This window comes from Populus alba, chromosome 7 (genome assembly GCF_005239225.2).
Source record: "Populus alba chromosome 7, ASM523922v2, whole genome shotgun sequence".
Lineage (NCBI taxonomy): Eukaryota > Viridiplantae > Streptophyta > Magnoliopsida > Malpighiales > Salicaceae > Populus > Populus alba.
In genome coordinates, this window is record NC_133290.1 from 12120023 (window position 1) to 12143265 (window position 23243).

Genomic DNA, 23243 nt, shown 5'->3' on the forward strand with positions numbered 1-23243 from the left:
TAAAGAATTAAATTGTATAATTTTTAATTTTTTAAAAAGAAATGATTGGGAACATACGAAGAAGAAAGTCGTGAAACAAACTAAATGCATAGTAATGTCGTATTAAAATATATTTTTTTTTGTTAGTAACTGATTAGAATTGTTAAAAAAATATTTTTAAAAACATTAATTTAAATAAAAAAATAATTCAAAAAACATTTTAAACGGGTCGAAGCGAAAAACAAACCTTAAGGCAAGAAAAAAAGGTGGCTGGAAGTCAGAAGGAAGAGTGTAATAATTAATAAAATATAAGATTATTTCCCGGGAAGGAGACATCACTCGTTCACTCATCCTCCATTTTGTCCCAGTCTCTCTCTCTCTCTCCCCCTCTCTCCCCTACTTGCTAGGACTCTCTTCCGTCCCCTCTTCTTCTTCCTCCATTTTTTTAATATGCTGTTTGCTGAAAACAAATCAAAATTTTAGGGTTTCATTTTCGATCAACAACAACAACAGCAAATTGATTTAAACAGAAGAACAAACAGATGAATGATTCGTGGTAATAGCAGCGATACCTCTTCAGCTGCTATTGCTGCTGCTTGACTGACTGATTCTCAGTATGACTTCTCTTCAACTTTTGCAATTAACCGAGCGTGGTCGTGGTCTCTTGGCCAACAGAAGGTACTGATTTTTATTCACATTCTTGAATAATTTATTGAAGTTATTATTCTCAACCAGCAGTACTATTAGCTTAATTTAGCTAATCAAATAGAACCTACAAGTTTCTGTTTCATCCTGTTTGGAGGGAATTTTTTGATAAGCACTTATTGCATTATTTCGGTTTTTTTTTGTGAAAAACAGTGATCGAAAAACGGTTTTTTTTCTTTTTTAAAAAAAAATTTTAAATTGAGGAAGGTGTTACATTTCTGATGCTTATTTAGATATTACTCAATTAATAATTTATTTATTGAGAGTTTTGAAAGTGAATAGAAGGATGTGCTTAATGGGTGCCATTGTCTGTTATTCATTACACTAGAAATCTTTGGCAGTCTGAATGTGTTAAATTTTGGATCGGACACAGCGTTATTTTGGTTTTTGTTTAAAGAAATGAAATTAAAGAGTGTATTCTCTAGGACTTTCATTTAAAGATTTATACTTTTTGGCCTCTTGGATTTTTGTTTTTGGGTTTATAGGAAGGAGGTTCTTAAACATCATAAATTGTTTATTTTATATGTTGTCAATGGACTTAACGTGTTGTTTGCTTTCTTACCAGCTGGTAACTTTTCCTTACTTGATTGTTAGTTTCTTACAGGTTTACCCACAAATGAAAAAAAAAATAAAATCAGCTGGTGTGTGAAATTGCCCGCGTAAAATATAAGATAAAATAATATAGAAGAAAGTTGATCAGAAGAATCATAAATCCGTTTAAACCAGTTTATAAAATGCCATTGCTCTTGATGCATTTACAAAAGAACTTCCATAGCGATGAAACTACATTCATATAAAACTTTGTTGTTGATGCAGGAAATCTCTACTGCTTGCAGCTGGTGTCTTAGCTGCTGGTGGGACCGCTGCGTATGTGCAGTCACGGATTAGCTCTAAGAAATCTGATTCTTTCCTTCATTCCAATGGTCCCAAAGATGATAAAAAGATATCAAACAAGCTGGTTACTAATGACAAAAAAAATACACAAAAGAAAAGAGGTTTAAAGTCATTGCAAGTTTTAGCTGCAGTTCTTCTGTCTCGTATGGGTAAAATGGGTGCCAAGGACCTATTGGCTATGATTGCCATAGCAGTAAGTTTTTCTTCTCTGCTTACTCAAATATGATTTTTTTTTTTTTTAATTTCCTACTCGTCTAAGCTTTCCTTTTTGTGAATTTTATTTCTTGATTGTTTATCACGTGGGAATCTATCCTGTCTGATACTTGCACAATTAAATCCATTACATATCTTTTTAAGTTTTTTTGTCCCCCCCCTCCCTTTACTAGTCTCAAATTTGCGATCATCTTCTGCTAAATCTCAACCAGACAGTAGTATAACTGTGTGGATTTCTTGTAGGTTCATGGTGTATATACCACTGATTTACTTTTTGTATTTTATACTCACTCAAACTTTATTCCAGTTCATCACATGCAGCAAATTTTTTTAAAAAGTTTAAAATGTAGCTTACTTGTGTACAATAATATGATTTGAAGCATTGAAACAGCGCTGTATTAAATGCATGCTCACCTAATTGTTACTGTATATAGTATCACTATCTTACTCATTAGAAATGATGCTAGGTTAAAGGGAAAAAAATTGACCTGGTGTTACAAATGAATATAGAAAGTGATTTTAGTAGCAAACTGGTGCATCTGGTCTGTTTCCTGTTGATATGAAACATTTCCCAATGTCTTTATTTAGATGAAGAGGGGTTATTTTCTTTAAATCTGTTGGTAATGGCACAAACTTGATTTATTTCATTTGTAGAATCATCAGAACAACTTCTTACCTTCTTTATGTGGAAATATTCCTGATAAATGTCCTTGTAAGATGTTGGATTTTTGGATGCTCTTAGTCGAGAACAAGGATTTATGAAACAACATAATACTAATTGTAACACATGATAGAACTATGATTTATGACATACTCTGTATGTTTGTTGCACTCTGGTGTCACTGTGGTCTGAACTTGCAGTTACAGGGTTTCATCAATTCTAACTAAATAATGTGAAGAGGTAGATTACACATTGTTTTCCACTCAGAAGTTGAAGATTTAGCGCCCCCCCCCCCGCGCGGCGCTTTGATGTTAAATTTCTCAGAGTCTTTTAGGGAAAATAATGTTTTTGTATCACTGTGAAGGTCTTTCAAGCTTGTCATCATAGTACAAAATGGTGCTGTATTCGCATTTGACTTCAAAGATCATCTCCATGCCGACTCCCAAATCGCAACTAACTACCCAGTATTCAACAACAAAATTTTAAAAAAATAACAACAAAAGTGCTACTTATTGTTGAATGAGAAAAGGAGAATGACAACTGTGATAGAATGGGTGCAATGGATCTTTGGTTGGTTCATTTAGTGTAGACTATTTATTGATTAATTAAAGTGCCCCCTTTTCCTAAATGCACATTTTACCACCCATTCAGTTTTGCTTGGGTTTCTTTTCATGAATGAAGGCATTATCTAAGTAAATATGTGTTTTCATCCTTTGTGCAGGTCTTGAAAACTGCTTTGAGCAACAGATTAGCGAAAGTGCAGGGCTTTCTATTCCGTGCTGCTTTTCTCCGACGTGTACCATTATTTTTCCGTCTGATATCTGAAAATATCTTACTGTGTCTCCTTCTATCCACCATGCATTCTACTTCAAAGTATGTAACTGGGACCTTAAGTCTCTGTTTCAGAAAAATACTGACAAAACTTATCCATGCGCATTATTTTGAGGTAAAGTGGTCGCCTTTTAGGGTAGGATAACTTTTTCTCTGGCATGTATGATTATTTCTTTTTGCTATAGTCTGTCTTCTTTTCAAGTTGCTGTGAAAGCTGCTCCCAGGCAGTTCTATCATTCAGGTTTTGACTTTGCAGTACTAAATATCTAGATGCTTTACTGTCTGAAATCCTGTTTTGTTAAATCATGATGGCACTTGCAATTTAGGATCAAACATGGATCTTCTGAAATCTATTGATCAATTCAGAAATATGCAGCTTGTAATGTGCTCTTTGATGTGTGCTAAGTAAATCTTTGAAGAGATGCTGCCTAATGAATATATTTTGAACTTTTCTCAGTCTTTGAACATTGCATTCTCAGTTGTTTATTAAGCTTTCCTCTGGGTTTCAGAACATGGCATATTATAAAATTTCACATGTCGATGGTCGGATTACTAACCCTGAACAAAGAATTGCAAGTGATGTACCAAGGTTCTGTTCGGAGTTGAGTGAACTTGTCCTGGATGATTTGACAGCAGTTGCCGATGGTGTGCTCTATACATGGCGTTTGTGTTCATATACTAGCCCTAAGTATTTGTTTTGGATGGTGGTAATTATTTGACCTTTTTTTTGTTATATTTAGATAGGAGTTTATGGCATTATAGATTTCATGAAGACATATTTTCTTGAATGGCTGTTGATTACCTTCTCAGGTTAATAAGATTGCTGTCTTATACTTTTCCATTTGACACGTGATGTCCAGGCTTATATATTGGGAGCAGGAACCTTGATTAAAAACTTCTCTCCTGCTTTTGGGAAGCTGATGTCTAAAGAACAGCAGTTAGAAGGTGAATATAGGCAACTTCATTCACGTTTGAGGACCCATGCAGAAAGCATAGCATTTTATGGTGGAGAACGCAGAGAAGAATTTCATATTCAGCAGAAGTTTAAGACCCTGATTGGACACATGAGCACTGTCCTGCATGACCAGTGGTGGTTTGGAATGATTCAAGACTTTTTGTTTAAGTATCTTGGTGCTACTGTTGCTGTTATTTTGATTATTGAGCCCTTCTTTTCTGGCCAACTTAGACCCGACTCTTCAACTTTGGGAAGGGCAGAAATGTTGAGTAATTTAAGATATCATACCAGTGTTATAATATCTCTATTCCAGTCCCTGGGAACTCTTTCTACAAGTTCAAGACGACTTAATCGACTTAGGTATATCAAATACTATTGTTATGGACTAAAATGAGGCCTTTCTTTTTTATTTTAATATTATAATTTCTTCGTTTTTCTTTTTCATTTTTCTGTTTGAAGAAATTCTTTCTCTACTTCCCCTGCAAAAGCTTCAAGCATTATGTCTACAATGATGACTTTATGCATGCTTTTTTACAGTGGTTATGCTGACCGCATTCATGAATTAACATCCATATCAAGAGAGCTGAGCAATGATGATAAATCATCTCTGCAAAGAAGTGGAAGTAAGAACTACTTCAGTGAAGCTGATTATGTTGAGTTTTCTGGTGTCAAGGTACTTGGAATTTATTGATCGTGGTAATTATAGACACTTCCATTCTATATCAAGAGATATTCCATGTTCTAATAGTAAAAGTGCTTTCCAGGTTGTCACCCCAAGTGGAAATGTTTTGGTTCAAGATCTGACTCTTAAAGTTGAACCAGGATCAAATCTGTTGATTACGGGTATCCTTTTGAACTTGAAAGAGAATTCAATCCTGCAACATCTTTTCATTAATGTTTATATTCTATTTCCTTGCCCTTCAATCATTGTTCTCATTTGTTCATTGTTTTGCTGCCATGTAAAATTTACTGTCATTTCTCTTGAAGGTCCAAATGGCAGCGGGAAGAGCTCACTTTTTCGAGTTCTAGGTGGCTTATGGCCATTGGTTTCTGGCCATATTGTGAAACCGGGTGTTGGTTCTGATCTTAATAAGGAGATCTTCTATGTTCCACAAAGGCCATATACAGCGGTAGGCACACTCCGTGATCAATTAATTTATCCTCTTACCGCAGACCAAGAAATTGAACCACTGACCCATAGTGGAATGGTGGAGCTGTTAAAAAATGTAATTATCTAATTTCCTCCCTCTTTTTCTCCCAAAATCTGCTTTCATGATCAATATTTTTAACAATTCTGTAGCTGTAATGAAATCTTATAAACGCTCTGTGCATAATTGATCCTTTTGTGTTAATATTCTAGGTTGACCTTGAGTATCTATTAGATCGTTATCCACCTGAGAAAGAGGTTAACTGGGGTGAGGAACTGTCATTGGGGGAGCAACAAAGGCTGGGGATGGCCAGGCTGTTCTACCACAAGCCTAAATTTGCAATTCTTGATGAGTGCACTAGTGCTGTGACTACTGACATGGAGGAACGTTTTTGTGCTAAAGTACAAGCAACGGGAACATCCTGCATAACCATATCGCATCGTCCAGCTCTAGTTGCATTTCATGATGTGGTTTTGTCCTTGGATGGAGAAGGAGGCTGGCATGTTAATTACAAAGGGTTAGTACTTCAAGTTGGTAAATCTTCTTTGTTTGCATGTTCACCTGAAGCATACATATGTTCGTTAAAACCCTTTGAACTACAGGAAGGACTCCCCAGCCCTGACTGAAGCGAGGAATGATATCACTGGGGCTTTTGAGACAGATCGCAAAAACGATGCTATGGTAGTCCAAAAAGCATTTTCTACAAGTGATAAGGTCTCGTTAATGTTCTCATATTTTTGCTGTGAACATGGATCTGTAGTGTTCCATTGTATTTATTTTACTCTATGTAGAACTCATTAGCAGCAATTATCTAGGTCTCACACTCGTATATCTCCGAGGTTATAACAGCATCACCCAGCGTAGATCATAATCTTCCATTGCCCATCGTTCCACCACTTCAAAGGGCTCCAAGGGTATTGCCTCTGAGAGTAGCTGCCATGTTTAAAATACTGGTGAGTCCATTCAAAATTACAGGTGCTAATGATAAGCACTGATGACTTGAGGATTTGCTAATTTAGTCATTGCCATTGCAAACTTGTCTTGCAACATCTATCCATAGAGTCATAAAAATAGAAGAGTGCCTTGGGTGGCTTGTCATTTGCCACATGTCCCTTTTCGGGCAAAATTCATTTTGTTTCCTTAGCTTTAGATATTTCAACAATTTAGTCCTTGAATGATCAATTCAGTTATTCAAAAGTTCTATTCGACTCTAAATATTCTCTTTTGGTTTCAATTAAGGCCCTCAAAGCTGTAGTTGGTGGTAAGCAATCATGTGTCTATTTAGAGATATAATTACAATTTAATCCTAAAGCTTTATTTATAGATAATTTAGTCTCTCACCTTCAAATCTTTTCCTTTTTTGTTATGGTGATTTTGTTTCTCAACTCTCATAAGTGAGTGAAGTATATTTCTAATTTTCAATTTTAGTGATCCATTTCAGCATTTGAACTAAAATGTGCGAATAAATTCTAAACATTTTTCATATGTTACACTATATTGTCCGACAATTTTCAATGAGATCCTAAATATCTTTTTTTATATATTTAATCCAAAGCATATCAGTTTGAAGAGACAGACATTGTAGATAAAAAACTTAATAGCAGCATGATAATGCATTTATACCACAAATCAAGTTACTTTGAGTTCCTTGTTGTTTAAATTGCAGTTACAAATTTGAAATCTTACATTATTTATATGAATCGTTCTTAGTATATGTTTGTGATAATTTAATTATTTGTTTGTTATATTATTAGATGTTGACATTGATATATTAAATTAGCATTAGTTATGTCAAGCATTTCATTAGTAGTATAATATATACGTTTTCTCACTAGATCAAGCATTTAGTTCATCACATTTGATAATAGTTTCATGATAAAGTGACACCCCCTTATAATACCCACTCATAACATCCATGGCGTGTCAAAAAATCAGGGGCTTCGGGGAATTATGTGATGTTGGGCGGGATTTGAGGATTTTTGAGGGGCAGAGAAACAATCACAATTTAGTTTGGTTCGAAGATGCATTGGTCCCTCTACTATTAATTTTGTACTAATTTGGACCCCCTACTTTTATTTGCACTAATATCAAGTATCAACCTCTTACTGAATTAATTTTGTCATTGCTTAGTCCTTACAGCTGTAACTATTACAAATGGTGTTAACTTATGTCATTACCTTAACTGGATATTGCCACGTGTCCTTTAAAAATTCAAAATTAATTTGAAAAAATAAATTAAATCTAAAGTGATGATTTTAAAAATAATAGAACTTAAAATTCAAATCGTTTATGGTGATCAAAAGTATTAGTTTATTTTGTATTTGATTAGGGTTCATGTTGTGTTTGTATAAGGAATATTTTATTTTTGGAACACCCATTACCAGTCAATGGAGAATTTTGAAATTGATTATCACTTTAGAGATGGGCCTTCTAGAGTGCTTTTGAGGTGATTCTTATTGTTTATCATTCTTCTCGCTTCTGCCTTGCATGACATTTTATTCCTTTTGCTTTGCTCTTTTACTTCCAACTAATTCTTTGTTGGCTCATAATTTTGGTTCAAATTGTAGCATTTTTGAGTTGTTTATTGAAATGATTGAAGTGTTTAAATTTCTTTCTCACATGCCTCTCAGTATCCCACAAATTGAAATGTGGTTAATTTCAATTTAAGTACAAACTTCAATAAGTTCCATGTTCTCAATTTCACTTGGTGATACAAAAGTCTTTATGGCCTCCTTTTCCTGGAGAAGGTTAGTGGATTTTTATGTGCCAATATGCTTGAAGTGTCCCCTTGCTTCTATTCTTTTTTATAATTGATTTTAGCTGCCATGTTCCCCTTGTGTGTCACCAGTAACCAATTTTGCTGGTGGCCCATGTGAATGCTTAGTGCAAAGCTGCAGCTGGCATTCTGACTGTTTTAGATTTGTCTTAAAACTTGTGTTTTCACGTTCTGCTATGCTAAACTGTATGTGAGGTAGAGCACTGGTTTTGATAAGTTGAAGAGAAGATTTGGGTTTTTAATATTGCATAGGTAAGTGAATCCCTGTCTGCTTTTCTCTGTGAAGTTGTACTTTTGAGATTGCTTTATGGAGCCCTAAACCTTATTTTAGCCATTCTTCTGCTATAAATTTTGTTTTTGTAATGTCCCCCCCCTCCCCCCCCGCCCTGCATAACGATTGATACCTGAATGTTTCTAGGACTAAGAATTACCATCAACTGCAACACTTACATAGACCATCTGCTGGTCTACCCTGCTATATTTCTATGACCTGCAGTGGATCTAAGGTGTTCCATAAAAATTTCAGTATCTGGCCTCTGTTTTTTTCTCAACCTCTTCATTTCTTACAGATCTTTTTATTACCTATGTTTCAGGTACCATCTATACTTGACAAACAAGGGGCACACCTATTGGCAGTTGCTTTCCTTGTTGTCTCAAGAACATTTGTGTCAGATCGGATCGCCTCATTGAATGGTACTAATATCCACTTTGGTTTTATGCATTTAGTGTTCTGTGGGATGACATTCTTGTTATTGAATGCATTGATTTTCACAGGTACAACTGTAAAGCTTGTTTTGGAGCAGGACAGAGCATCTTTTGTTCGATTAATAGGCGTCAGTGTTCTTCAAAGTGCTGCTTCTTCTTTTATTGCACCTTCATTGAGGTACTGCTGGTGCTTAATTAACTTGCTCAGAAACTAATCCATTGATCTTATACTATGAGTGCTGCCTTTTAGGTTTTTTTAGAATATTTGATCCTCGCATTTTGCAAGTATTTGGTTGTTATTCTAATTTTGCAAGTCTTTGGTTGTTATTCTAATTTTGCAAGTCTTTGGTTGTTATTCTAATTTTGTCAGTGTCACATGGAAGCAAAAGTTTACACTTCATAGTAGTTTGTGTATCACTCGTCAGCATGGTCAGTATGAGGGGCTTCCCTTGTAATTACTGGACTGAGAGTCAAAACAGTAAAGTTGAATGGCTGTCTAATATGTTTTTCCTTTGCTTGTGATATAAGATTGTCCAGTTTAATGTGACAGATACAATTTGTCTGAATGACTCTCAATAAAGAGTTCCTTCCATTTTATAGAACCAAATAGCATAACACATCCCTAATTACAAGGCTGATTTCTAGCTCCAACCTGGCTAAATATGAAAACCATACATACAACTATATAATTAGCATACAATTAGAATCTTATAATTAATATGGCTTAAATAATGCCAGCCCATATCTGACTTACACCCCCTCTCAAATTGATGTTGGTCGATCAAGAAGCATCAATTTGCCAACCAGAAAATGATGGCGTTGTCGGGTCATAGCCTTGGTAAATATGTTTGCAAGTTGAAGATCAGTGGAAACATGCAGAGGAGAGTATCCATGACTTCCTGAATAGAATGATAGTCCACTTCAATATGCTTCGCATGCTTCTGAAAACAAGATTGGCTGCAATCCGAATGACACTCGTGTTGTTTCCATGAAGAGGAGTGGGGTTGAGCTGAGAGAAGCCAAACTCAGCTAACATACAACGTAGCCAAACAATCTTAGAACAAGTAGCGAACATAGCATGGTATTCGGATTTTGTAGAGGATTTGGACATGCGTGCTTGCTTCTTACTCTTCCAAGAGATCAAGGAGTCGCCAAGAAACATGCACCATCCAGTAATAGAGTGACGAGTATTAGGACATCCATCCCAATCAACATCACTAAATGCAAGGAGGCGAAGTGGAGTATCGATAGGAAAGAACAGCCCACAACTAGGTGAGCTTCTGAGATATTAAATGATACGACGAGGAACTAAATGTAGATGACGTGGAGATTGCATAAACTGACTAATATGCTGAATCGCAAAAGAGATATGAAGTCGTGTGATTGTCAAGTAATTTAGGCTCCTAACTAGTCGGCGAAACACGGTAGGGTTAGGAGGGGGGTCGCCATCCTCATGACGATATTTCACGTTAACCTGCAAAGAAGTATCCACAGAGGAAGTATCTTGAAGACCTGCCAAAGTAATCAAATCTTGTGTATATTTATGTTGATTTAAGAATATACCAGAGGGATTAGTGTGAACCTTCAACCCTAAGAAGTATGTAAACGAACCAAGACACTTCATATGAAACGAGTCTTGAAGATGCTGCTAGAGATGGATAATCAAGATGAAATCCGTCCTTGTAATAACAATATCATTAAGATAGACACGGAGAAGAACAATACTTGTAGATGTCTTGTAAAGAAACAAGGAAGAGTCATGTTTGCTTTGCTGAAAGGAAAACTGAAGCAAGGTGGCTCGAAATTTGTCAAACCAGGCTTGGGGAGCTTGTTTCAATCCATATAAAGCGCTTCAACTTATAGACATCCGAGGAAGAGTTGGAGAGCAGACTAGGAGGTAGTGTCATGCAAAATTTCTCTTTAAGATCACCATGGAGAAAGACGTTTTTGACATCCATTTGATGAAGTGGCCAACCTTGTGAAGCGGCAATCAAAATAACAGTCCGTAATGTAGTCTTCTTAGTGACCAGAGCAAAAGTCTTCTCATAGTCTACCCTGATTCCTATTTGTTTCCAGGAGCAACCAACCGTGCTTTATATTGATTCAAAGTCCCATCAAAGCGGAGTTTGATCGAGTAAACCCATTTACAACCAATAGCTTTAATAGTCATTAGGCAAAGAACAACATCCCATGTATGATTATCTTTAAGAGCACGAAGCTCGTCTACCATGGCCTCCAACCAATGTTCATGCTTGTTTGCTTCAGAATAACATGCAGAAATTGGAATATATGAGAAAATCCATACTGATCTGGAGGACAAGAGAGTCCAGTAGAACAACGAGGAATAGAGCTAGAATCCAGCTTAGTCACGGAAGACATTGTGTGAACAAGCTTAGATAGCAAGTCGGGCTCAAGAAAAGGCAAAGTTGGGTGTCATCATTTATACACAAATCTAGGATTAAACCATTCACGAGTAGAAGGTGAGCCATCAAAGCATGGAAGAACAGGTATATCAGGGACAAATGCAACATGAGTGGGATATAAATATTGATTTTCAAAGAAAACAACATGATGAGATTTATGAAATCTATTAGAGCATGGATCATAGCAAACGTAACCTTCGTGAGAAATATATAACCCATAAAAGCACTTCTAACAAATTGAGCAGACAATTTATTGCATTCATGAGAAGATAAATGAACAAAACAAACACAACCAAAGGTATGCATGTCTAGATGGACTGCCATGGATAAGGCTTTAACCTAGAATTCAGGAGGAACAAATGATTCAAGCAATAATGTATATGCAACATCTAGCATATAACGATTCCTATGTTCAACAATACTATTTTATTGAGATGTATATGGACAAGAATGTTGGGAGAAATTGCCTTTTGGTTTAAGAAACTCATGAAATTCACGAAACATGTATTCCTCACCTGAATCATACCTTAACACTTTAATACCTAAAGAAAATTGAGTTCAATATAAGCAACATATAGTTGAAAGATAGAAAATACTTCAGATTTAGAACAAAAAAAATAAATCCAGGTATGTTTGTTGTAATTGTTGATGAATGTAACAAAGTATTTATAATGTGCACTATATATAAATTGAGAAATACCCCACATGTCACTATGAACCAAATCAAAACATTTTTCAGCATGAGTACTATGAGAAGGAAAGGAAAGATACTTGCTCTTATCTAATTTGCATGTAGCACATTCAAGAGAAATATGAGATGAAAATTGATCTTTATTGCCCAACAAACCATAGTTTATTAAATGAGTTAAGAAAACAGGGTTACGGTGACCTAAATATTTGTGCCATATTTCACTTTGATGGTTTACAATAGTACAAGCCATAGAAATAACTAAAAGAATGGAAAAGTGTAGAAAAAACAATCGTCTAACTTTAGACCGCGACCCTTCGCTAGTATCTTCCTCGACACTTGATACTGCACAAGACAACAATAACAAGAAAACAAAACATCACAGTTGTCATCAACCAATTGGCCTACTGATATAAGACTAGTGGAAAATTCAGGAGATACAAATACATCTCAAACAAAGGAATTAACATCTCCAACATCATGAATAGGTAATTGACTACCATTAGCAATTGTAATTTGTGATGATCCTGTATATGGCTGAATATTGTGAAGATTGTGATCTTGTACATGGCTGAATGTTATGAAGAGTGTTAGCAGAATTAGTCATATGATTAGATGCACCAAAATCAACAAGCCAAGATTTTAATAGAAGGAAACTGTTATGTTGAAGCCTCAAGTTGAAAAAGCAGAAATAACCATCCGCTAGACCATATCAGGAGTAAGGAAAAATGAATTACCAGCAACAAAAGATGAAGAACCAACTGTAGCCTGATAGGCATTAGCCTGATGATTTTGAGGATGGATAGGTTAGTCTCTAATAATATGTCTTGGCTTCTTGCAGACAATACTTCTTCACACAGTGGGAAGCAACATGTCCATATTCCTCGCAACTATAACATTGAACTTTTCACATGTCTTTACCTTTCCATTACACTTGAGCAGCATAGACATCAATATTAGTTGGTAATTTGTCTTGCTAGAAGGTAGCCTGTGTAACGAGACGTTGCTCTTCGTGAAGTAACTCCCCAAAGCACATATCTAAAGGAGAGGGATCACGATTCATCAAATTAGACCGAGCAGCCTCGAACTCAGGTCGCAATTTCATCAATAACTAATCTCTTTTGCTTTGCTCATGAACCTCCTAAGTTGCAGCGACAAAACCATCAGGTGCCTTTGCATAAATTATATCAGCGAATTATGCCCATAAGATCTGAAATCCAATAAAATACTCCTGAATGGAGAGATCTCCTTGAATATAATTTGCAATTTCATACTCCAATTGAAATCGTCAGGTTGTTTTGTTCTGATTATAGACTTAAGATATTCTCACATACTCTTAGTAGTCTTATACGAATTAAGATTTTGAACAATCAGAGGGTCAATAGAGGCTAACATCATCCATGTCATGATTTTGGCATCTTTGATCTTCCACTGAGCCAACTTCGAATCCTCATTAGGAGTCGGATCACTTCAATCCATGTGGCCCCATAGCTCTTTCCCCATAACAAATAAACAAAATTGGAATTCTCAAGCAGAATAATTCGTACTCGTGAATTTCACCCCAAAGGACTTTGAATTACTAGTGGTCATGATATCAAAAAATAACAAGTCCAAAGTCTAGTAATTAAACAGCAAGTTAGCAAGCCCAAATCACTAAAACAACAACAAATCACCACAATAAAATTAAATTCAGACTTGGTAGATAACAACCTGAAAAAGCCCCAACCACTTTGACACCAAATATTGACGACAACACCTTCTAAGATTCCATCGACAACTAAAAGAGGCTACAAAATTTGTCGAAAGCCAAAAGAGATCAATAGAATGACCCCAAACCACCCTCCTAGCGAACACTCAACAATTCTAGCCCTCTTGACAATAACTACAGAATGAGACAGCCTTAATTTGAATGTTTAGGCTCTGATACCATGGCATAAACAATGGTTTTGTCTGAATGTCTCTCAATAGACAGTTCCTTCCATTATATAGAATCAAATAGCATGATGCATTCCTAATTACAAGGCTGATTTCCAGCTCCAACTTAGCTAAATATGGAAACCATATATATGACTTTATATGTAGCATACAATTAGAATCCTATAATTAATATGGCCTTGAACAATGCTAGCTCATATCTGACTGACAAAATGTGCTTGGACAAGAGCTAGGATGGGTGATCTTCTGGGAAGTCCTTGTCTTGTATCCCTCTTTCTAGAAGGGAAAGAAATCAGCTTAGGGGTGGTTTACGAAGCACTTATGTTTTTTTTTAATCTTTCATCCCAAATTCATGGCTGAAAGTTTCATAATTTGATGTTATTGGGCTTGCTAAGGTGTGATGGTCCTAAGGTTCGCATTCAAACTTATGCTATCTTTTTGGTGCACACTTAGTAGTGTAATCTAAACTCATTGTAAATTATCTCTCATTCCACAGACACTTGAAAACCCTGCTGGCCCTTGGATGGAGGATTCGTTTGACTCAGCATCTACTAAAGAACTACTTGAGAAACAATACATTTTACAAGGTAATCTACTGGTATCAGTTCCTTGTTGTTGGCCTCTTATTTGAATGCAGAAGTGTGCTGAGCTTGTGTGCTCAGAACACATAGGAGAATAAGTTAAATTCCTGTATAATTAGCTATCTGTAACATTTTGTTTATGTTAGTTACATGCTGCAATTTTCTCACTTAAACAAGTTCTTCAAAATGGTTTTCCATTCTTGAAGCTCTCTATCTATTTCTTGTGTTCTATTTGTTGCATCTAATATGGTTATAATTCATGTCAAATATATTTCTTGTAGGTCTTCCACATGTCTAGAAAAAATATTGATGCAGATCAGAGAATAACTCATGATCTGGAAAAGTTAACAACGGACTTGTCCGGACTGGTAACTGGAATGGTAAAGCCATCAGTAGATATCCTGTGGTGAGTACTTGTGTCAAATTTAGTCCTTGTTTGGTTTATTTTTAGTTTCTCCTTTCCATAAACTCTTGAACACCCCATCTCCCTGTCTAAAATAATAATTCCATTGCTCATTTTGTAAGGTTCACCTGGAGAATGAAGCTCTTAACAGGTCAGAGGGGAGTTGCCATATTGTATACTTATATGTTGCTTGGTTTGGGTTTTCTGAGGGCTGTTACTCCTGATTTTGGTGATCTTGCAAGTCAAGTGCAACAATCCGAAGGAACCTTTAGGTAATCTCAGATCTAGTTTCTGCTTTGCACATTTGATCTTGTTGTTTTTTTTTTTTTACATGTCCATCCTCTCCAAAAAGGAAAAAAAAAGTGTACTGGAATATGGATGATAATAAGGACAATTATGATTGGTGCTGCATTTTTTTGTGAGTCCTTACATTGTCAATGAAACTTTTAGGTTCATGCATGAGAGACTGCGCACTCATGCTGAGTCTGTTGCTTTCTTTGGTGGTGGCAAACGAGAAAAAGATGTAAGCTGCTTGTATTTTGCTAGTGTACCATTTCATATGTTTAAATGCCAATTGGTGCTTTAGCTGATATTGCTAAATGTTTTGGGCTTTGGTATTTTTTGATATGCACGATGCACTATAAATTGAGAGTGGTTCAAGTCATCAAAGTCTATCACCATAGATAGAATAACAACACCTTTTATGTTGGATTCAATTCGCAAAGGGAAATTAATCCTTGTTTTCTGGTAAATTCCGCCTCATGATTTTGGAGGCATGGTTGATCCAAGACAGATGAATATTATTCAAACTATTTAGTATGGATGTTTATCTTTTGCTTAGCTGCTTCTTGAATCATTGTCATGGGACAAATAAAATGTGCACATTATTCTAGCGGGAATAAGTACAGGAGGTTAGTTTTTATGAAGTAAAAGACCAAAAAGTTCTAGTATATTTTTTAAAGATTTACCTTTATAATTTCTTTTCCAATGAAGTTTATATTTTATCATTCTAACTATAAAATCCTTTTTATATATTTGTAAAAAAACTTATTCAAGTGGTTTTTCTTTTGTTTTCTTTGTTTGGCCCAAGAAACTATTATGAGATTTTTTTTGAAGTTCTTAATTATAAACTAGTTTAATAACTGTAACGGAAGTTTTGTTATATCGAATCATTATTGCAAATCTTGGTGAACATGTTTGTAATTTATTTTTTTTGAAAAAATGAAAATGTCGATGATCATTAGTATAAGGAGGTGCCCTAAACCTTTTATATTTTAAAAGAATCATAGCAAGAATAAAATTATATGACCATCACATCATAATACACGAGGCTTTAATCACATCATATTTGTAAATATCATAGCATAGCTACTATATTTTAAACGATTATTTTTAGCTGAAAATACTTTACTAGCAAAAAATTACATACCATGTCATAAAGATTTCTAGAAATGTCAAACAACTAGTTTTTAAAAGTATTGTAGGGTGTTATAGGAAATAAAAGTACACTCATTTGGAAAAAAAGCTTGAAAGTGGAACTTTTTAGGTCTTGGAAAAAAATGATCAGATGTGCTTGTCATTTTTTCTCTCAAAAGTGAACTTGCTTGTACTTTTCCTAGTTTATTTGCTGATGTCTGTTAATATAGCAGTGTCCCTGATATCTTTTTTGACACATTGCATCATTACAAAGTCTGATCAACATATTATTGATTGTAATCCTGCTTGTGTTAAGTGTCCACTAGTTTCTTGAAATCTACTTTTACAAGGTGATTTTATATGGAAAATAGACTTAGATTTGCAGTTACTGAAATTTGAGGGCTAGTTGGTGTCAGAACCTTTTCAGTCTCCTTTTTCTTTTTTATTTCTTAATAGATATTGTCAAAATTTTGTAAGTTGCAGGACCGATTCACTGCTATGGGTGTTGGGTCAATTGAGGGGTGAAGAAGAGAGAGAGTATTGAATTATCTATTTTTATTTGGAAGGATTGTGATAGAGCAACATTGAGGGGGGAAGAGAAATCCTTTCTCTTCAGTTGATTATTGGAGTAGCAATATATACTTTTGGCATACGGGCAATTCTTTTAAAAAAATTTATCTTTGTATTTAGGTGGTATCACCTCAGTTTTTCTTAGAAAACTAGTTGGATACGTTCAATATCTCAAATGGAAATTGATACTCGTGTATGATCTTTTAAATACAAGGAAAAATTAAAAAAAATAAAATTGATCAAGCATGCATCACGTGGTATGTGTCTAACAACCATACCCAGTCTTTTTTTCCTCATAAAGATGAAGGGTGGTAAAAATGTTGAAGCTTTGAAACTCTTCATGGAGGTAGCTGCTAATTTACCATTTGTATTATGCATGTTAAAATGGTGCCATTGGTCTCTGTTCCTTATCTTCTCATCTAGAGAAGTTGATTTTTTATTGTAAATTTGTTTTCTTGTCTTTCAAATACATTGCATTTTTTTATTGCATAGCTTTTTTTGTTGTAATGCAGTGTGGCATGTCCTTCACTCGTTATATTTTTTTTGTCCGAAGTAGTTCATGTGGTTTACATTTTGTTCAATTGCAGATGATTGAGTCAAGATTCAGGGAACTCCTTGACCATTCCATGTTACTTTTGAAAAAGAAATGGTCATATGGCATACTAGATGATTTTGTGACGAAGCAACTCCCAAATAATGTAACTTGGGGTTTGAGCTTGTTGTACGCTGTGGAAAACAATGGAGACCGAGCGATGTCCTCAACTCAAGGTGATATTAGTATGATATTTAAGTTACATCTCTCTCATTCTCTCATATTGGTTATTTTTTTCAGGTGACCTGGCACATGCGCTGCGGTACTTAGCATCTGTTGTCTCTCAAAGCTTTTTAGCCTTTGGAGACATCCTTGAATTGCATAAGAAGTTTGCTGAGCTTTCTGGCAGTATAAATAGAATTTTTGAACTTGAAGAGCTTTTGGATTCTGCACAGTCTGGTACATGTCTTTTTGTAACTATCTATACTACTATGTCCTGTGCCTTTGGGTGGGGTGGGGGGTTAAAAATGGTTGCTTTTTAACAGAAGAAACTAATTTAGTGATAGCTTCAACAGGCTTATGTAAGCACACTCTACAAGTGTCGCAATGACAGCCACACTACAAGTGTTGCAATGGCAGCCATCAATATTTGCTAGCTTATCTTTCTTCAGGAATTTTAGTACTGTGCTTAAAGTTTTGGACATCTGCCCTATATCTTTGAGATGCATAGTTTTGTGCTTATCAAGTGATATTCTAGTGAATGATACATTCCAATCTAGAAGGATCTTCCTTACCAGAGTCTGCATGGAGCATATACGTTCCTATCTATATGGTGGTCAATAAATAGTAATTTCTGTTAGAATTATTGTTGGTTATAATTGCCGGCAGCAGTTGCTAATGGTAGCAAGCTAGAAGCCTATATCTTGAGGAGAAGAACAAACCTGTTTGAGATAATTTATTCTTCAATGCAATCCCACAGAGAGTTCAGCAAATCAAAGTTCTGTGGAGTGTTTTCAAAGCAGAAATCTGGATACTGTATGATTGAGCTAGGATTTGTTTGTAAAATGTAATGTCTCATTGGACAGCATTTGGATTGATCTCTCTTTTTTGTTTGGGAGTTCTTCCAATATGCTGGTTCTTGTTATAACTAAGCCTTTCTCTCTCTAGATTCTGTAAATAACTATTACTAGTGCTGAGAGTCCATTACTGTTAGGTTATTGTTTGGTTCAATTTCCTAGAAGTTCTACATTTACTCTAATAAAGTTTCCTTATAAAGATTTTGCTTGTCCAGGGGATTCTTTGAATGGTAAATTATCTCCATCTAAGAACAGTGAACTTTACTCAAAAGATGCCATTTCCTTTATGGAGGTTGATATCATTACTCCAGCGCAGAAATTGTTGGCGAGGCAGTTGACATTTGACATAGGGCAAGGAAAAAGCTTGCTTCTCACAGGTTAGTGAAGTGGTTTCTGATGCATCTTGTTATCCTGTTATATTATCAAACAGGCTATTGTTATTTCAGTGTTACAACTGATATTCATGTCAAACTATTAAGGTCCGAACGGGAGTGGGAAAAGTTCTGTTTTCAGAGTCCTCAGAGGTCTTTGGCCCATTGTGAGTGGAAGACTTGCTAAACCATCGCAACATATTAGTAAAGAGACTGGATCAGGTTGTGGTATCTTCTATGTTCCTCAACGACCATATACATGCTTGGGAACACTGAGAGATCAAATCATATATCCTCTCTCTCATGATGAAGCAGAAGTCATGACTCTAAAGTTGTCTGAAAAAGGTAGCATACTTGCACATAATGAATTTCCTGGTTTCAATTTCTGGTTTCTATTTTCATATCTCCTGTATAAAGTTGAATATACTGCATTGCATCTGTTCTCCAACCCATTGATTCCATTTCATGGATGACTGGTAGATGTTATAGCATTATGTAGGAGTATACGCGGGTACACTTTGTTTGTCTTGGTTTTAACTATCCAATATTAGTGAAAGGCTTAAGCAAATTTTATTAATATTCCCAAAGAATGGGGAAAAAAAAAACACAGCAATATCAACTTTTGGCAGTTTACTAGAAATAGTAAAAGAAAGGCCTTTTTATTAAAAATGTAAGATTTTTTTTTTGGCTGTCTTTTTTTCTATTTTGGTTGTTCCTGGCTAATCCTGAAAACATGCATCAGAGTAAACTTAAGCAAAGTATGACATCTTACTTGTTCCAGACTGGTGGTTTTTTGACACGTCAATAAATTTGCTTAAAAGATTGAGAGGGAATACATCTTTAAGCTATCCTGAATTTGAAGACATAATCATGCATAGGAAATTAAGCTATTATTTGGTCCTTGCAGCAAAAAATTATGTGTAGAATTTTGGAGATATTGATATATAGCTCTTTGTTTCTCTATGGCTCCCTGCTATACTCATCTGAGGACATCTAGACTGTGATGAAAGTTGAATGGAAGGATTTAGGTTTTCTACTGGTTTTTTTAATAGATTTACCGCCGAAAGAGTTCTGACACCATTCATGGTCCCTGGTAAAAAATTAACATTCATTTCAATTTTCTAGGGTTTTGACGTTGTTAATCAATTGTTTGCCCTGGGGATTATAATTGGGCAAAATTTCAGGTATGCAATCCACTGAAATGACAAATATTCTGGATACACGTTTGAAAAATATTCTGGAGAATGTTCGGCTAAATTATCTCTTGGAGAGAGAAGGCAACTGGGATGCGAACATGAATTGGGAAGACACCCTCTCTCTTGGAGAACAGCAGAGATTAGGCATGGTGAGGAAGTTAATCAAGTAGTTCAAATTTAATTTGTTTGAATAAGATTTCTCAAGATTTTTCTCTTGGATCTTCAACTGTTCATTTTTTTTTCTAGGCTCGTCTATTCTTTCACAAGCCTAAATTTGCCATCCTTGACGAGTGCACAAAGTATGTCATCAAACTTTACATTTGTTAACCTTTAAAGAAATATTACCAGTTACCTCATAATATCTTTTTTTTTTTTGGTCTTTTGGTGGCAGTGCAACAAGTGTTGATGTTGAGGAACAACTTTATAGACTTGCTAAGGATATGGGCATCACATTTGTTACATCCTCTCAAGTAAGTGGCTCTTTGATAATTGATTGTAATTATTTACTGTATAATTGGTCTGCTCGAGAGCACAGTTTCTTTCTTCTTCTTTTTCTTTTGCAAATTATCAGTTGCACCCAATCAGGGTCGAATATCTTGTTTAATCCGACGACAATAGTATCCTTCAATATGATCTGTCTCAGTCGCAAAAAGAGGCTACCATCACTGTATTGTTTTAGAACTAGATTCTACTGCTTTTCCTTCACTGATTATTCTCACATATATCACAGCGTCCTGCTCTAATACCATTCCATTCCCTGGAATTACGGCTTATTGATGGTGAGGGCCAGTGGGAGCTTCGTGCAATTAAGCAATGAGTTGACACTAGCATCTGCCATTAAGTATCTGGAGCATGCAAGACTTCTCAGATCTCATAAATGGTGTGGAGGAAGAAAGTCATTAGGCCATACAGCGGAGTTAATTATTTGTCATGTATTTCAAGTCGTGATCATTTTTACACAAAATTATGAATCCCGCAAAGAGGAGATGCCATGGAGATTTGTTTGTCTTAATCATATACAACAACTGTATTTTTTTTTTTTGGCTGAAAGCAACAGGAGCGGCCTGAAAGAGAAGCCAAGCACACAAGGTTATTGCAGAAACTGCTAGAAATCAAGTCTGAAATCATGTAGTAGAATAGAGAAATCTTTATGTACAGGCTGACTTTTTTTTCTTTTTTACTACGTTATTTTTTTCGGGCTATTATTCGAAAATTCGTTGCCCGCTTATGCTGTAAGAATTGAATGCTTAAATTATTAAAGTTGGCCCCATGAATAAAATCGAGGAAAAGAATATACCCTCCTCCTCCTGTGGTCCCTAAATTTTCTTCGCAGTTCCGCACTTCTACTGCAAGGCGAGGGGTGTTTGAAAAATTAAAAATTTTGAATTAAATTTTTTTAGTATTTTGAAAGCGTTCTAATGTATTAATATTAAAAAATAATTTTTTTTTAAATTATTATTTTAAAAATTTAATTGCCAAGAAGAGGGAGAAAGGTGTTATTGTTCTCCGGCAAGATTTGTTGACATTGTCAGAGTGGTTATTTTGCCATCTGGACCAGACGACAAAGGCCATTTCCCCTCATCAGATCAGATAATAAAAGCATTTCCAATGAAAAATAGTATAGTGAAAAGCCAAATAAAAAAAATATTTTTTTAAATAATGTAAATATAATATTTTTGATTATGTGCATTTTAATGATAAAAAACTATTTAAAAAAACTAATTATATTTTAATAATTTCATGTTAAATTAATTTTAATATAATTATATAATTAATTTAGATATTTTATATATAATATAATTATGATGTTATTAATTATATAATTAATATGAGTAATTTATAAAAGTAATTATGTAAAATTTTCAGAGTTAGTATCTTAATGTGTAAGTGTTCGTATGACTCAATTTTTTTATATTCTTATCTATAATATTCATGTGAAAGTCTATTGTTATTGTATAACTTTAAATTGTTACTGTTTGATTTTGAACTGTTATTGTTTAATTTTCAACTGTTACTGTCTGAACACTCATTAGATTTTTAACTGTATCTAAAGTTCTAAAACTCCATTTTAAGTGAGATTGATCTCATTAGAAAGTTAAGACATGAAGCTACCAATTCTCTGAAGGAAAGAAAACCCAGCTCTGTTTTCAAGATAGTCAAAATTGCTCATCAACTAATTAGTTCTACTGCCCTGCATAATCAGTCATAACTCAGTCTTGGTTGGTAACCCATAACTGGAGTTCTACATCTTCAAATTGAGCAATACCAGTTTTCTTGGTTAGCTAACATTCAAATATATAATTTCTATAAAGGAATCTAATCCTAATTCCCTTATCTTCCTACTCGAAATCTCACCGAAAATCAGGAGACAAGTCTGTCCAGAGTTGTCTCTCCCTCCCCTTCACACAATAGTTTCATAAACTACATACCACACACATGAATTAACTTAATCTCAGCTAATTAACACATCCGATGTTATTAATTAACCAAAAAATAATTGATTCTTGTTTTTCTAAATTTAAGAGAAGGGTAGGACACAATATAAAATTTTAAAATCTACAAGTTCTTTCCTCCTGTATTTAAAGAAAAAAAAAAAAGAGTTGTTGACCAACGGCTATAAAAAGAGCCGTTGGCCAACAATCATTTGTTTTTGTCATTTCTACAGGGAAATATAGAAATGGCTCATCATTGAACAAATAGCTAAAATAACTATCTCTTTGGTTTATGCATTGGAGTGAAAAAATAAAAAAATAAAAGCTAAAAATATATTTTTTAACATTTAGCTTTTCATCTGGCTTTCTCGTTGGAGATGCTCTTTTACTCCCCAAGATTTGCAGAGAAACAGAAGAGAGTACAATTTAGCGAGTAATGTTGACAAGCAGCAAAAACTATCATATTCATACTTGCTTATCTATGTGATAAAATAATAATCATGAGGATCATTAGGCACTAAGCGTGTGGCAGTCCAGGGTTATTATCAGCCAAGGAATTAGTACCGAGCTGATAAACATCACAAGGGGATTCTTTCTTCATCTTTCTTGATCGGGTTGGCAATAAACAAGCTCAGGGCATTGTTGTGATGCGAAGGTGTTAATCACAAAGGAATCTTGTTCGTCACTGAATCGAGCTTTGTTTAATGTTATTTAGTTAGGGTAAAGAGAAGAATTCAGGGTTCTTGACAGTAA

The 23243-nt window shown here is 35.0% G+C and overlaps 1 protein-coding gene across 1 annotated transcript; it reads left to right on the forward strand.

Moving 5' to 3' along the window:
• Positions 1 to 296: 296 nt before the first annotated feature.
• Positions 297 to 21379, forward strand: LOC118043568 (ABC transporter D family member 1). The gene is made up of 25 exons (XM_035051586.2): positions 297 to 657; positions 1501 to 1771; positions 3174 to 3398; positions 3793 to 3990; positions 4144 to 4598; positions 4776 to 4911; positions 5003 to 5081; positions 5226 to 5464; positions 5599 to 5903; positions 5989 to 6100; positions 6202 to 6339; positions 8756 to 8855; positions 8937 to 9045; positions 14410 to 14500; positions 14776 to 14900; positions 15020 to 15169; positions 15348 to 15420; positions 17471 to 17651; positions 17716 to 17874; positions 18707 to 18868; positions 18971 to 19207; positions 20047 to 20207; positions 20305 to 20357; positions 20450 to 20528; positions 20789 to 21379. The coding sequence occupies exons 1-25, from the start codon at positions 596 to 598 to the stop codon at positions 20873 to 20875; spliced, it is 3987 nt and encodes a 1328-aa protein (XP_034907477.1). The 5' UTR covers positions 297 to 595; the 3' UTR covers positions 20876 to 21379.
• The last annotated feature ends 1864 nt before the right edge of the window (positions 21380 to 23243 follow it).